A 16,284-nucleotide genomic window follows, 5' to 3' on the forward strand; every position below is an offset into this window, starting at 1 on the left:
GGGGGGAGGGGCTCGCGCTCTGACCTTTCTCCACGTAGGTCTTGGGCGCCCACAGCGGGTCGCCGTCGGCGTACGGGTCGCTGTACTGCACCACGGCGGCGTCCTCCTCCTCGTAGTCCACCGGGGGGGGCGGCGGGGGCGGGGGGGAGTCGTCGAACATGGGAATGTCCTCCGGAGGCGGGGGAGGAGGCGGAGTGGGAGTATCTGCAACTTTTTTGACAGAGAGAGAGATTTTTATTTTAAATAAATAAATAAATAGAAACAACTCGAGGAGCACCGGGGTCAACATGCGTCTGGTGCTGGAGGCGGGGGCGGCGGCTGAATCATGCAGAATTAGTGCCAAGAGTTTACGAAAGGGAAAAAGTATTTGAATATTGAAGTCATAGTAATGTAGATACATTTTAATTCAAATGTTATCAAACACTAATTTATTATATATCAAAAGAACTGCCGTTTCTTCCTGAACTGAATATGTAGGTGTAATGCGCGTCTCCGTCCAGCAGAGGGCAGCAAAGAGTCCGATCTCATTATCATTCACCTCGGCTCGACCCTGCAGCGCCACGTTCAGCATATCGATACAGAGCCTCGGTGATAAAACACCAAACCTCTAGAAACAGGAGGCGGAAATAAAATAATTAAAAAGCACGACGCAGCTTTACTGGCGACGAAGTTTAATCGCCGAGGAGATCGATCCGTCTCCGGACAGCAGGAAGTTATGCAAAGACGGCGCTCTAATGAGACGCGTTCTCGGAGGGCTCCATGCTGCAAAAAGAGGACAAGACGGGGAAGATGAACAAGCACAATGCATGCTGGGTGTTTCTAGAAATGGGAGTGTTTGGCACAGACGAGGAGGGAAGTACGACTTGGCCTCTTCACTTACTGCTCTCCTGCATCCTGGCCACAAAGCCAGTCAGAGGTATCTGTGGAGTCAGCTGGGGCATGGGGGGGGGAGGAGCGACAGACACTGAAAGCACAGCGGAGAGGCGGAGAGAGAGAGAGAGAGAGTGAAAGCTCATCAGTGAAAAGTACCTCAATCCCCAGCAGCTCAGTGAGCGTGAACACGTCTAACAGGACACGGTGAGGCGCAGCAGGGTGAGGGCGTGTCACGTTAATTAACCGGTCGACTCAGAGACAAATCAGATATTTAAAAGTATACAAATATACATGTTATGTTTTTTGTTTTTTAAATGATTGAATCAACAGATTAATTAAATCCACTGCTTGTAGCTGCAGCGTCTGCTTGAAAAGAAGCTCACGTGACGTCTGTGATGAGATGTCACGTGGTGTCTGGGGCCAGAAGATAAAAGATGAGGTTTGATTTCTGCCAGAAGGCTCGTGAGTGAAGAGAAGTGATAGCGGCCGGTGGCCACAGGGGGGCGCTGTTTGCACTGGAGGGCCATCCAGCTCAACACATGTCCTCAAAAACTCCCTCCAGATCGGCTCAGACTTCTTCTTTTGATAAACATTGCATTACGGTGTTTTAAAATACTGTTTTAAATTAAATGAAGGTGTGCAGCAGAGGAGTCCTGGACTACACATCATATCCTATGCACTTAAAAAAAGAAAGAAAACATATTTCCTTCTGTACAGATCTCTGCAAAAATCACACCGTTATCATTTTATCATGTTTTGCAATGAAAATGTGAATAATTATTTATTATTATTTCAATCCGAGTTCCACTATGACTGTATATCATATCCCAAGAGGTGAGACACCCGGCCACATCTGGAGTCTGGCTGGTGATCTGATCTCATCCAGGTGTGAATGCAGAACATAGTGTGACCGCGTTCTCAGAGGGGGGCGGGGCTTCACAGATCACTTCAATGCACTTTTTGTTCCTGATTTCTCAAGCTGAAAGTCTTCTTTTTTAAAAAAAGGAACTTTAAAATCCCTTTTCCAGGCAGAATCACTTTCATTAAAGGCCCTCGTGGAACACTCACTCCTCTACTCGCACTGTATCAGACACCATCACGCTAATCAAGAGTCAGCTGGTTATTTTTTTTAGGAATCAAGGTCCGAGGTCGAGTCATTCTTCATGAATATTAAAAAACATCAAAGCACCTTCGCAAAAAACTGACTATTTAAAAACACGTGGGCTGAGCAGCGAGACTGTCGAGTGTTTTTAACACTATTATTTACTCAGGATTATACCGCACGACTTGTGTGAGTTTGTTGATTAATGTTTTATTTGTTTTGTTGGTAAACGTGGTTTATATTTACCGTAATTCATCAAAAATATATAATTTTTTTATTATTCTCCGTTTGCCATGCAGACATTTGGGAAAAAAAATGTAGTTTTTGTTTGTTGATAAATGTAGTTTACATTTACCTTAATTTATCAAATATATTCTGTTGAAAAAAAAAATAATTATTCTTCGTTTGCCGTGCAGACATTTCTGAAAAAAATTCAAGGTCCCACCAGCTGAATTATTGATAAACAAATATTCATTTTGGAGGCCAGGACATGTACGTTCTGCCTTTAGAATACAGAGCAGTGAGGTTAATGTATTAACGTGATCGTTTATTATCAAGTTGTTTACTTCTCCTTGTGAACGAGGAAAAGAGGGAACGTTTTAAATCAGACGAGGTCGAGCTGCGTCGTCAAGACATCGGCTTAACCTTTGACCTTCGGACTCACAAAGATGACATATCGGTCGTGGACTTCACACGCCGGGCTCACTTTCAGCTCGTGACTGCGGGCGACCGATCCGAGGATCGATAGCGGCGCCGTGACCGGAGACAGAAGCGCCTTACTTGAGTTCTGGCTGTAGCCAGGCGTGCCTCCATTAATATGAGGCTGCTGCTGCTGCTGCTGCTGCTGGAGCTGAAGCTGCTGCTGCTGAAGCTGAAGCTGCTGCTGCTGCTGCTGCAGGGAGAACTGGGAGGAGACCGACGGCGCCCGGCGGTACGTCCCCGTGGCCGAAACCACGGACGCGGAGGAGTTGGAGGGGTTGTGCCGCGGAATCTGCCGCGAGATGGTCCCGAACTGGGACATCGGAGCGGGGCCCAGACCGGGACCGGGGGCCACCACTAGAGACACCCGGGAGAGGGCGGAGACAGAGAGGGGGAAGAGGGGGAAGAGGGGGAATAAAGCACCCAAAAACATGAATCATCGAGATTGTAAAACACCTTTTTAAATGCCGATTAGAGCCCCGCGCCGCACGGAAACATCACCAGGGAACGATTTGAGGAAGCAGATTTGTTGAGGGACGACAGAGAGATGGAAGCGCAGAGGTCACAAGAGGTCAAGCGCATTAAATCCTGCACCTCGAACACGTCGGGTGTCCGAGAAAAAAGAAAAATAACCTCCGACGGCGGCCGGATTATTGCAATGAGATGATTTGAAGGTTACAGATGCAGAGTGCGTATGATGCGTGTGAGGAGACAGAAGAGGAAGACGTCTCCGGTCCGAGAGAACACGGCGTCTCCTCGGGGGAGGAAGAGGAACAAAGAGGGCGTCGCTGCTGTGAGGGTGAAAAGTGATCAGTCAATCAGACAGTTTATACACAAACCGGGAAATAGAGTTTGAATTACCCAGAAGTCGTAGTGGGTGAGGAGTCAGAGAATCGAGTGCCGACTCACCATTGTGTATTTTATTTACTTTAATTATCGATTCCTTCTTTAACCCTCCTGTTACCTTTAGGGTCAATTTGACCCCATTCAATGTTTAATGTCGGTGTTCTTTGGGGTCAATTTGACCCCAGGCTGTTTTTCACTGCGTCAAACATATAAGAAATATCAACTTTTTTATATATTTAAAGGGCTATTTAGGTAGTCAACAAACAAACATAAAGTACCTCACACTTAAACTTGGGAAACAATATTAATTCTAATAATTTTCTGGAGGTTTTAATTGCTGGGGTCAAATTGACCCCGAGGGTAAAATATGGTAGTAAATGTGAAGGTAACAGGAGGGTTAAACATTGAATGGGGTCAAATTGACCCGAAGGCAACAGGAGGGTTAAAAGGCGCACGTTGGATAGGTAGCATTTCGATTGCCTCCTAATGGCTCTCAACATGACGACGCTTTGTTTACCTGTAAGTTCTGAGCAGCTACGAGCTCATTGAGTATCTTTGTATACCTACAGTGTGTACATCTTTTCTTTTGTCATGTGCATATCTCGAAAACCAATACAAGATTTGAGAAGTAAATCTACGCTACGTCTCGGTTTTAAGTCGATGCCGTGAAGATGATGTCGCCCGATTGAGGGCCGGTCTGCGTGAGATTACGAAGGCGCTCATTAATGCTCGAGACTTCTTCCTTAAGAGCCGATTAAAGCAGATCGAGTGAAGAATGAGGAAGCACCGACACCACTGAGGATTAAAAAAGAGAATATATAGAGATTCTTCGCATAGCATTCAACCCGTTTCCAAAAAGAAGCACAGAGAGTCGGTTCACACTGCAAGCAAGACCAGCAGCCTTCACATCTACTGCCAGGGGAGTGTAACCACCATCATGTCCATCCTTCCGCCTCTCCTAAATATTAATATTTCATCTCAGGTGAGATAGTTTTTACCTAGATGAATGCAAAATGTGTTTTAAAGCTTTAAATTCAGACACTGGTGGAAGTAAAACAGTTTACTGTAAAGCTCTTTGAGGCAGATTTGTAAATTAACATTTTTGGGGCGATACAAATTGAACTGAATTGTATTGTTTTTATTAAAGTTCCTTGTTGCTCGCAGTGTGAACAAACAGCCGGACGCCCGTCCACAAGCGCACCACACGAATCGGAGCGCCTCGGCATCGGAGACGCGCCGGCCGGCGACGGGAGCCTCGGAGGGTCGAGGCGTTTCTCTCACCTAGCGGCGGTGGCGCTGGTGGAAGTGGAGGTGGTGGTGGAGGTGGAGGAAGGGGGCCGAGCCCGGCCGTGGGAGGAGGAGGAGGAGGAGGTGGGGGCGGGGGAGGGGCTCCCGGGGGAGTCGACGTGGCCGGGACTGAAAGGAGGGTCGTTTTGTCTCACGTTAGTAACAGTCGGCGCTGGAACATACCGTCACATCGCTTCCACGTCCCCTCGGGAACCCCTCGGGGGGGGGGGGGGGGAGGGGAGGGGAACACATTCAAACCCACTTCTTTTGCGCTACGAATCGAGCGTTTCCATGGCGACCGGCTCGCAGGGAGAGCCGCGCTCGACTCCCGACGCGGAGGCAAAAAACAGACGCTACACGAGACACCTGAATATATGTGTATATATATATATACCGTTCAAAAGTTTGGGGTCATCCAGACAATTTCGTGTCTTCCATGAAAACTCACTTTTATTTATCAAATGAATTGAAAAGTGAATATAAAATATAGTCAAGACATTGACAAGATTAGAAATAATGATTAATATTTGAAGTATTAATTTTGTTCTACAAACTTCAAGCTCAAAGGAAGGCCAGTTGTATAGCTTATATCACCAGCATAACTGTTTTCAGCTGTGCTAACATTATTGCACAAGGGTTTTCTAATCAGACATTAGTCTTCTAAGGCGATTAGCAAACACAATGTACCATTAGAACACTGGAGTGATAGTTGATGGAAATGGGCCTCTATACACCTCTGGAGATATTTCATTAGAAACCAGACGTTTCCACCTAGAATAGTCATTTACCACATTAATAATGTATAGTGGGTATTTTTGATTAATGTTATCTTTATTGAAAAAACAGTGCTTTTCTTTGAAAAATAAAGACATTTCTAAGTGACTCCAAACTTTTGAACGGTAGTGTATATATGTTTTTTGTTCAGCCTAAATTTTTTTGTGTGCAAAAGTTAAACGCGGCCTCACCGCCGCCCACTGGAAAGGCCCGAGGGGGCGTGGCCTATTCACACAGTGGGCGCGTCTAATCTCCGTCTGGTAAACACGTGCTTAGTGGACATGCACGTCACACCGGGTCATGTGATGCCCAGTATCGGAATACTCACGGTTAGAATACTGACATTTAAAAAAAATTCTCGCAAATATTTTGAACCAATGTTTGAAGAGCGTGATCCGGTTTCACAACCGCTCAAACACGCCAAAACACGCCGAATAAATATGTGTTCTTTTTAATATACTCGAGACAGATTTTGCAGCGTGGGACGGAGTGAGAGAGCTCCTGGGTGGGCGAGCGGCGCCGTGACTCGGGGTGCCTGACGCGCGGCTAGCGAAGCTCACCTGGTCCGGAGTTGGGGATGGAGGGCGTCGGCACGGCGATGGGAATGCCGACAGCGCTGCTGCCGCTGTTCTCCCTGCTGCTGCTCCCCCCGCTGCTTCCACTGAGGAGGAGAGAGAGAGAGAGAGAGAGAGAGAGTGTCTCGTTAGGACTCGACTGTCCGAGAGTCTCCTGGATGAGGATACTCACGATTGAATGTGTGTGCACCCATTTGAAAAGCGTGAATATTGTATGAATATTGTAGATGTAATCTCGTGTCATCTGCCTCTCGGGACTACGGAGGAAAAATAGATAGATAGATAATATATATACTTTATTAATCCCCAAGGGGAAATTTGTCGTCACAGTAGCAGCACCAATAAACTAAAGACACGAGAATAAATATTATAAAATATAAAATATAAAAAACGGGGATGAAAGATATAGATGTATACAAGTAAAATATAAAATACAAAATGAAGTATATATATGTATATAAAATGAAACATATATGTATATATATATATACACACACACAAACAAATATAATACAATGACATATAGCCTCTTGGATATATCTCTGGCACATTTAAAATCAGATGAACCAAAGTAGAAAGGGAGAGAGAGAGAGAGAGACATTGTGTAACAGATCAGAGAAACGGAAGAAATGTAAACCACTTTAATAAACACACGTCGTGTGTGTGTGTGTGTGTGTGTTATTCTGTGTTCTGAAAGCATCAACGGGTCATACACTGAAGCTACAGATGCAGATGTTGCAAACAGATGTGGCCCCTGGGTGTATTAAGGGTCGATGTAAATGTATAAGTTGTTGTTCCACATGACGGATGTTTAAGATATATTTAAAATGTGACTATATTTGAAGAAGCTGCCGGTGTCACACATGTAATATCTTGAGGCTTTGGGTTATTGACGAGACGAAAACAAACTAAAGTGTATTTCATCTTTCTTTGTAATTATAAAAATGTTGAGACGGTTTGAGTTGAGTGGTAAAGAATACATTTAAACTTGTGTTTATGGAGCAGGACGTTGGGAACGTGTCGGCGCTGCAGTGGCCCCGATAGGAGCCGGTGCCCTGTGTTTGACCCCGGGGCTCACCCATCATCAATGCCCCGGCATACCCCCCCCCCCCTGCATGTTTTGGATTCATCCTTACTAATCCCCCCCCCCCCCTAGAACTTCACAGTTCCTTCCCTAACCCACTTATCTCCTCCGGCGGCTTTTGCTTTGTTTCAAAGCGCTCGCTGAGAAATAAAAAAGCACTCCGCTCCATCGCTCCATCTCTCCCTCTCTCCATCTCTCCCTCTCTCCATCTCTCCCTCTCTCCCTCTCTCCATCTCTCCTCCTTCCTGCCTGATTCATTCAGCCTCCACTCAAACACACGGTGTATAAATGGTCTGCAACGCGCGGCGAGATCTGGATCCAGCATCTTTCTGACGGCCACGTTTTATGGGTCCTCTGGTTGTGTGTGCTTCTCGTGTGTCTATTGTTGTCTGGATGATTTTTTTCTGGCCAATGAGTTTTCCCACCGGGGATGAATAAAGTTTTTCTAATCCGATCCAATCCGAGGCGTTCCAAAAGGTTACAGCTCACTCGCTCACAGCGGCACTTTCTCTCCATTTAATAAACGAACAGAGACGGATAGACAGTCGAGGAACGACAGCCGGCACCATAAAAAAATATATATAACGTCGTTTTTTTATTGTATTTTGATGCATGATTGTTCCACGTCAACGCGTGGATGCTGGAAGCAGGAATGCTGCCATCTTTCCGCTCAAAAAGACGGAAGATAATAACATCAGGAACACGCGGGGATTGGATTTAGTCGGTCGACGATGAATAAAAACAATCAAATAGTGATGCCACAGCAATATTGCTCTATTAATATATAGGATTGTTGTTTTAAAGGGACGTCAGAGAGGCTGTGAACAGATCGGGGGTGATGAAGATGTCACGTTTGGTTTTAATTGATTGAGAGAGAGGAGTCGGTTTCCATAGAAGGGAAAAACTAAAATACGGATGTAATATTCACGAGCCTCACAGTCCGCATAACGGGCTTTCTAGCTAATGAGGCTACTTCTCTCGCTCGTAACTCACGTTTGATGAAAGAGACTTCTGGGTAATAATCCTTCAGAGTCGTGATCGAGGGTTTCCCATGGAATTGACTCGGGGCGGGTTTTAAAATAAATACATATGAACGAGAGGCTTTTACAGATATTAATATCAACACTTCTGCCACTACTTGTGTTTGGATCCTGTCAAGTACTTCTGTGTTTGTGTACTCAACGTTTTTTTGTAGTTCTCAGAGGTAAAATGTCCTCTTTATTTCTCTACTCGGTACCTGCTGCTCCCGCTTTGGGAAACATCCTCCGTAGCTCTCTGTAGGTAAAAAAAAAAAGTGTATTTTCTTTTTTTTAGAGACTTTTATCTCATATGATGGAACCTGACTTGACTTTAACCCTCCTGTTACCTTTATATTTACTAACATATTTTACCCTCGGGGTCAATTTGACCCCAGCAATTAAAACCTCCAGAAAATTATTAGAATTAATAGTGTTTCCCAAGTTTAAGTGTGAGGTACTTTATGTTTGTTTGTTGACTACCTAAATAGCCCTTTATATATAAAAAAGTTGATATTTCTTATATGTTTGACACAGTGAAAAACAGCCTGGGGTCAAATTGACCCCAAAGAACACCGACATTAAACATTGAATGGGGTCAAATTGACCCTAAAGGTAACAGGAGGGTTAAGGAGTGTGTGTGTGTTGATCTGCTAATCTATAAATGCACGTCCACCTTTTCCCGCCACGTGCAAAGAACGTCCTTTCGAGTCATTTTTTCTGATTGTCGACACATTTCCGACTCATCATCCCTCCGACTCACGGATGAATCGTTCGGTCCGTGAAATGTTTTAAAAAATAGAAGTTGATGACATCAGAGCTCTTGGAGCTCACGGCGGCCCCTCGCTGTCGTTTTGCTCGTCTCGCATAATTAAAAAGGGTATTTAATCATCAATGATATGAAACACAAATCAATCATCAAGAGTGTGTGTGTGTGTGTGTGTGTCGTCTCTGGTCTACCTGTGACTGCGTTGCCTCTGGTTGAGTGACGCCGTGCGTCCGGGGCTGGTCATGTAGTCGTTGGGCACCGTGGGCGGCTTCACCGGCTCCAGGGTCTTGTAGGACGTGTTGCGTCTGAAAGGCAGAATAAATAAATAAATGAATAATTAACCATGGGCGGGAGCGATCACGCTCTCCAAGTGTTCACTCGAGCGTCGTAACTCTCGTTTACTCAGCCGGACGCTTCAGGCTGCGTCACGCTTTTCACCCGTGGGATTAATATCCGAATGATGTCGCCGGCGGCCGCTGCCGAACCTTTTCATTTTTTTGTCATTTTTAATAATGTGAACACTTAACTAACATCCCGGGGCGAATCCCTTCAGCTCAGTGGGTTGTCGGTTCACTGTGTTACTCTTCACTGAACAGGTATTCATTTAAAAAAGAAAGATTTATTTTTTATTTTTTTAAAGACGGTGCAAATAGCAGAAAATAATCTAAAATACAAATAAACGTCACATTTCCTGCACGTGGCCTGCAAGAGAGCTCCGGGTTTGTTGCTCTTCCCTCTTTTCATTCGGCGTTTCATAATTAGAGGATCAGTTTTTCTTTTTTTCACAGCGACGGAAATGGAAATCTTTACCCGAGCGTGCCGCGCCCCGACATGGGCGGGCTGGGCGGCTTCTGCGTCGGCGGATTGGTCCTCGATAGCGTTCCTCCTCGGCTCGCCTGATTGTTTCCATGTTGCTGTGGTTAGAAAGGGGGGGGGGGGGGGGGGCACAACAAACACTTAAAAAACAAACAAATGACTTCACTTGTGTGACAAAAAATAAATAAATAAATCAAACGCTGTATAGGCTGCCCAGACGACGACACCGATGTTTACGTCGGTTGGTAATATGTGAACAGTTGAGCAATCAGTCACAGGCCGGTTGCTGCAGGTTGCGGGTTCGACTCCTCTGGGTTGTTCCAACGAGGCTCTGGTGTCTTAACAACCACCGGAAAAAACACATCACTTGATTTGTGTTTAGCAACATCTGGATTTACGTTATTGCAAATTGAAGGATCTAGAGTGTGTGCTTGGTCTGGGGAGCCTACGCGTGTGAAGGAAGTGACGGCCTACAGGCTGGGAGAGGAGGGAAGGACTAAGAGGACTACGGTACAAGTCTGTTAATGGGGATCACGTGGGAGGTGAATAAAGACATGTAGAGGGGTTTCTATCAATTATGCATGATAGTAAAAAAAAAATGGGTCGTGACAAACCGGACTTACCTTGTCTTTTAGCCACTTATGAAGGCGAAGGAAGAAAAAAAGAGAGAGAGGGAGAGAGAGAGAAGGCATGTCAAAAAAAATGGCCACGTCTAAACGGATCAGATGGAGTCATAAGTACAAGGCGAGCAGCGGGAACATGACTCCTGGAGGGATTCACGCCGAGTCAACATGCAGCAGGACCCGGGTCAGCGGTCACAACTCATTCTACCAGCGGAGAACAGCGCGTGGCTCCGGGCCGGCAGCGCCGCACCCAGCGAGGACGGGAAGGGAATCACAGGAGTCGGACGACATGGGTATCGGGAAGGAGCCAAACAGGGTTTAAAAAAATACAAAAAAAATATTAACATGGAGGATTTCACCGTGTGCGTTAAAAGCCGTCTTGTGAACATGGATTTTAAGTCTACTGCGGATTTGTTTCTTCTTTTTTTTGGGACCATATCCAAATGCCAAGTTTTTTTTATTATAAGAGAAAAGACAATACATACATAACACCTAGAGGACGATAAAACAATGAAGACGACAAAACATAAAGTCAGAGTATTGGAGGACGGTGTGTGTGTGTGTGTGTGTGTGTGTGTGTGAGTGTGAGTGTGTGAGGCTTTTTGTAAATCAAAGAAACAAAATATATAGATGAGGGCCGATTTATATGCATGTGTTTATGCATGTACGTGGAATTTAATTGTTTTTTCAGGCAAGGGACTACACTTCAATCACATCGCACTCACCCCCGGGTTATCGGAGCTGGACGGGATTCACTTTACTTTCGTCTAGGTCACGCTAAAGGCCGGCGACTGCCTCCCCTCGTCTCCCGGGATGATGCCGTATCTCTGTTGTGCTGCACAAGCCAGACCGGCGGTGTGGAAATGCTTCACGCGGGGAATACGGGGACGGGCCGGGTCAGATTGAGGTCATTATCAAGTCCAGGAAAAGGCTTCGGCATGTGTGGAGCTGGGGTTAAAAAAAAACTGGAGCAATGCAGTTCCTCAGGGTGGGTCTGTGTAACGGACACAAACACTTCCTGCGTTTATGGAAGTCGCCATGGAGACGTCCCAAAAAAAGATATAGTCCGAGAAGACAAACATGTCGGGGGAAACTATTCTCACCGGGGGGGGGGGGGGGGGAGACTTGTCCCAGTTGCCCCTTTTTAAATGAGACAATCCAGAATGTAACATTTGGAAATGTATGTTACTATATATAGAGCCATTATAAAAGGGCCTCTTTTCAGAAAATGGTCTTTAAATATATATATAAATATATACACATATATATATAAATACATATATGTATATATACACACACACATATATATATATACACACATACATATATATATATATATACACACATACATACATATATATACACACACATATATATATTATACACACACACATATATATATTTATATATATATACACACACATACATATATATATATACACACATACATATATATAGATATATATATATACACACACAGGTGGTGTACTTTTGACAGGAAAAGATGCGTACACGTAATCAATACATTCCCCTTTTTTCATCTTATCTCACGTATAAAAGCCACAAATGCAAACTTACTCTTGCATCGCGGTACAATTTATAAACTCCCCATTGAAAACTGGCCATAAACCAAAGTCTTGTAAATAATACAGGAAGTAATGGGAACAAATAGCGACAGTGAGAGCTGGTGAGAGACGCAGGCAACGGGCTGCACACCTCCAACTCCTCGGAGAGAGGACACTAACACCCTCTCTGTCATCAGCAGGGTGCGGACACATCAACCCTGAAGATATTCATTCAGGAGAATGACTTGCTGACCTCTGAGTGCATGAACAGACCTGAAAACAAGTCCATGCATACTTTTAAAACTCCCTCAAGCGCGACCCCTTTAAGACAATCATTTAAACTCAGAATTCACACTTTACATTTCTTTTTTAAGAATGCCATACAACTTCAAACACCTGACATCATCCTCGCCGACGAGATTAAACATCAGCTGACTGGAAGAATAAATCTCATCTTTCACGACGCCTTGAGATGCAGGAGCATCCGGATCCGTCAGCTCGAATTATTATTGATATGATGAGAAGAGAAGAATCAGATCATCTAGCAGATGAATTTCACCTTCTAATTTCTCTCTTTTTCTTCCCTGTTGCTCGTGTGGCCATTAAGCTTTTATTTAATAATGCATGTGGGCGTTTAACTGGACAAACACTGCTCGAGGCCGTGGACCCAGGTAGGCCCGTTAACATGCTTTAAACCCCTATTAAAGTATTGATTATGGTCAGTAAGTAAACCGCGGCGATAGATATTCTATACAAGCCATCATCGGATACTATATGAATTAATATGAAGTACTGACGTCGAGTATCGATTGGCTCTGTGGGCCGTGACCTGCAGCCGGCCGACAGCCTCCCTCCTATGCATGAGCATGTGGAATATATGGATGTATAAGCATGTGTGTGTGTGTGGTGTGTTAAATTAGGCCCGGAGTAATATGCAATGTTCTTAAAGTTTCGGTCATGTGACCCTATGGTTCAATGACGGAGCGCTTATTCTTATTTTGAGTGGATCCAGATGTGTGGATGATTCACACGGGCCTCACTGGGATGTTTTTTTTTCTTCCTGTGATTATTTCAAACGTATCACATAATTTTGAACATTAGGAAAATCACTCACATTGATTCTTGACCTTGAAAAGAGAAGTTGACAAAACAATCTCAGGTAAAAGTCTATTCAGTAGCTGTTCTGTTATTATTAACATCTTTATATGATGCGAAATGGAATAAGATTGTTATGTCAACAGTATCAATAAAAACCAAGTGATACTTATGAATACTCTATAATTCTACCTAAATATTATCGAATGGTTAAAGCAGTCGCTTGACTTTTTGGGAAAATACTCCTCTTCACTTTGTTGCTAGCAGTTAGCGGCGTCAATTAGCTTAGCTTAGCATAAAGACTGAAAGCAGGGGGAAACAGCTAGCCTCTATATGACATTTCGAAATCAGCCAACCAGCCTAAAGCTCACTAATTTATACCGAAAAGCAATAACAGCACATGTATGAGACGCAATGCGTCCATAACGTTGTGTTTATGCTCGGCTAGGCTAAGCCGACTAGCTCTGGCCTCGTATTTATAAAGAAAGTGATTTAGCGAGCCGAAAATGTCGACCGCCTGATTGGATAATAATAAAAACAAATCTTCGTGCACTTTTAAGTACACGATGTCGCCGTTCACGCCCCATTAGCCGCCCCACTCCATGACGAAAGAGTCCAACGTGATTTCCTTTGAGAGCGTCACGATGGCTCCTACCCTGCTGGACGGCCACGGGGGGGGGGGGGCGCTAATCCCATCCGCTGGACGGCTGCAATTGATTGGCTGATTGATGGGGCGAGAGGGCGGAGAAGGCGAAAAATGCCCCCGGCCATCGGGAGATGATGTCATTACCGCCGCCGTCCAGACGACCCAGTGACCCCCGAAGCGAGCGAAGTGGAAAATGTCCCACTTGGAGAGTTTATCGCATAAAAAAAGCTCCTCTCTCGCCTTTCCCATTGTGCCGAAAATCTAATCCCAACGACATCGTTCCCCCGCGGGGGTTTAGAGAACGAGATTACGAGGGCGGCCCCGAGGCCTAAGTGCCTTTTAAAAACGTCTCGCAAACGCGTCCTTTACACAACGCTCGGAGAATAGAGATGTTTTCCCCCCGAACGCCGTATGATGTAACCGCTTTATCCGTTCATCGCCCCCCCCCCCCCCCACACACACTCATACATATTCCTGTTGGGTCAAAGTGGGAGCGAGAGGAGAGGGAGGGAGATGGGAATACCTCGAGGGAATAATCCCCCCCCCCCTCCCCCGGAACCAGGAAGCGCTGCTCACCTTGACGCCGTGGCCGACGTCGTCCAGTACATTGTAGTCCACGGGCTTCCTGATGTACCGGACGGGCCGCTCCATGTTAGCCGGCGCTATGATCTTATGGGTCCTCGAGGTGTTCTTGTTGGTGGTCAGGATGCCGATCTCCCGCCGGGCCACCTTCTCTTTATGGATGTCCACCGTCTGTAAACAGAAGAGAGAGAGAGAGAGAGAGAGAGAGAGAGAGAGAGAGAGAGAGAGAGAGTGAGGGGGGGGTGATCGATGCCACAGAACAACAAGGACCCTCCGGGATTCAAGGATCCCGTCAAGCAGCAGCGTAAGACGGTTTTAATTAAATCCCGAGTCGGTGCTTTTCATCACAGGGCGTGTAATCTTTTTTCACGACACCAATACGATCGATTTGCGGTGGCGACCGAGGGCCCGAGTGGAATAATGATCCCGTAATGTGCATCTGGGCAAGTTTTCTGAAAACAATTTTCAACCTGTATTCTAAAGACAGGGTTCTTACACACTTTGACCGATTTGCAGGACTTTTCCATGACTTTAAACCAAATTTCCACGACCAAACTGAAATCTCGATATAAGCATGAAAAATGTAGAAAATGTTGCGTACGCCGGCTTATATTTAGAGCGTCTTTCTTTAAAAAAACATATTAATTATTTCAAACTCGGCGTCAATGAACATGTGATTATAACAAATTTCCTTGACTTTTACAAAACTTTTATGATTTTAGTTTTTTTCCATGACTTTTCCAGGCCTGGAAATGCTCATTTTAAATTTCCATGACTTTTCCAGGTTTTCCATGACCGTACGAACCCTGTAACGACCAATTCATTCGTAAAATGACTGAGGTTGTTAATTGCATTCAAAGATAGTGATGAGTTTTAATTAAAAGGGATGAAATTTGATTGAAGTTTGGCAACGAGTGCGTTCATATTGTCAGAGGAATAAAATTAAATCGACGTTCCATTAATTAGCCCGCCCCCTTTATGAAAACTCATTACGTTTAGGACACATGAGGAAACCTCGCACTCTGCTGGTTACACACAGCACAAAGAGCTGCAGCCAGAGACGAGGCGTCCCTGTCCGATGCCCGTTTGCAGCAGAGGCTCGATGGTAAAGAACATTCTGGCTTCAATGAGTCAGCAGTTTTATAGACCGATATGAAAGCAGCTCACGCTCTACATCTATTATTACCTTCGCATTGAAAATGCGGAAGGTTATGTTTTGATCGCCGTGCATTTATTTATTTATTTGTATGCGTGTTACTCGCATAACTCAAAAAGTATTAAACAGAATCGCATGAAATTTGGTGGGATGATTGGTTATTATGCGGGGACCATTTGATTATATTTTGGGATCGATCGGGTCAAAGGTCAAGATCAAGGTCATGGAAAGGTCAACATCTTCTTTTGACCATAGCGCGGTCAATTTTTATCCAATTGGCATGCAACTAATGCCAACATGTTCATAATTCAATGCCCAATCTTGTGATATGCGAAGGTATGCGCTCTACCGAGTGCCCGTTCTAGTTTTCATGATGGATTGGATTTTTTTCATAATATTTGAATTCTATGGTCTATAAAATGTCATAAATCGGTGAAACATTGCCATCGCAATGTCCTATGGGCCAAAGTGGCAACATGACAACCGGGTGGACACACTCTTTTCAACCCTTGATATGTTATTTGGTGAAGTGAATATATATATCTGAAATAAAGATGTCAACAATTATAATGTATTGGCGTACAAAACATATGCTCTCCTCAAAGCCACCGTGATCTTGCTGATCATTGACATAAAACCTGCTTTTAATTCCACTGGTTTGGTCGGGATAAAAATCCCTCATTCAGCGAGTTAGATGAGAAAATAAATATAATATAGGCACTCCTCAAAGCTCCCGGAAAGAGTCATTTTACCTCGATCTTTGCGGCTTGTTTGGT

At 44.7% G+C, this 16,284-nt stretch overlaps 1 protein-coding gene across 6 annotated transcripts in view; it reads right to left on the minus strand.

The window, feature by feature from the left end:
* Positions 1-16,284, minus strand: part of abi1a (abl-interactor 1a) — a 44,556-nt gene that overhangs the window by 1,855 nt on the left and 26,417 nt on the right. Inside the window, exons 3-11 of one of the 6 annotated variants that reach the window (XM_056433574.1) lie at positions 14,347-14,523; positions 10,465-10,479; positions 9,836-9,939; positions 9,217-9,330; positions 6,142-6,242; positions 4,802-4,936; positions 2,756-3,031; positions 881-964; positions 25-210 (exon numbers count right to left, since the gene is read on the minus strand). In XM_056433574.1, the coding sequence (XP_056289549.1) occupies positions 25-210; positions 881-964; positions 2,756-3,031; positions 4,802-4,936; positions 6,142-6,242; positions 9,217-9,330; positions 9,836-9,939; positions 10,465-10,479; positions 14,347-14,523 (1,192 nt within the window). The remainder of the gene's footprint in view (positions 1-24; positions 211-880; positions 965-2,755; positions 3,032-4,801; positions 4,937-6,141; positions 6,243-9,216; positions 9,331-9,835; positions 9,940-10,464; positions 10,480-14,346; positions 14,524-16,284) is intronic. The other 5 variants (XM_056433575.1, XM_056433576.1, XM_056433578.1 and 2 more) reach the window with 5 other exon arrangements.

Source organism: Pseudoliparis swirei, chromosome 16 (genome assembly GCF_029220125.1).
Source record: "Pseudoliparis swirei isolate HS2019 ecotype Mariana Trench chromosome 16, NWPU_hadal_v1, whole genome shotgun sequence".
In the NCBI taxonomy this organism is placed as follows: domain Eukaryota; kingdom Metazoa; phylum Chordata; class Actinopteri; order Perciformes; family Liparidae; genus Pseudoliparis; species Pseudoliparis swirei.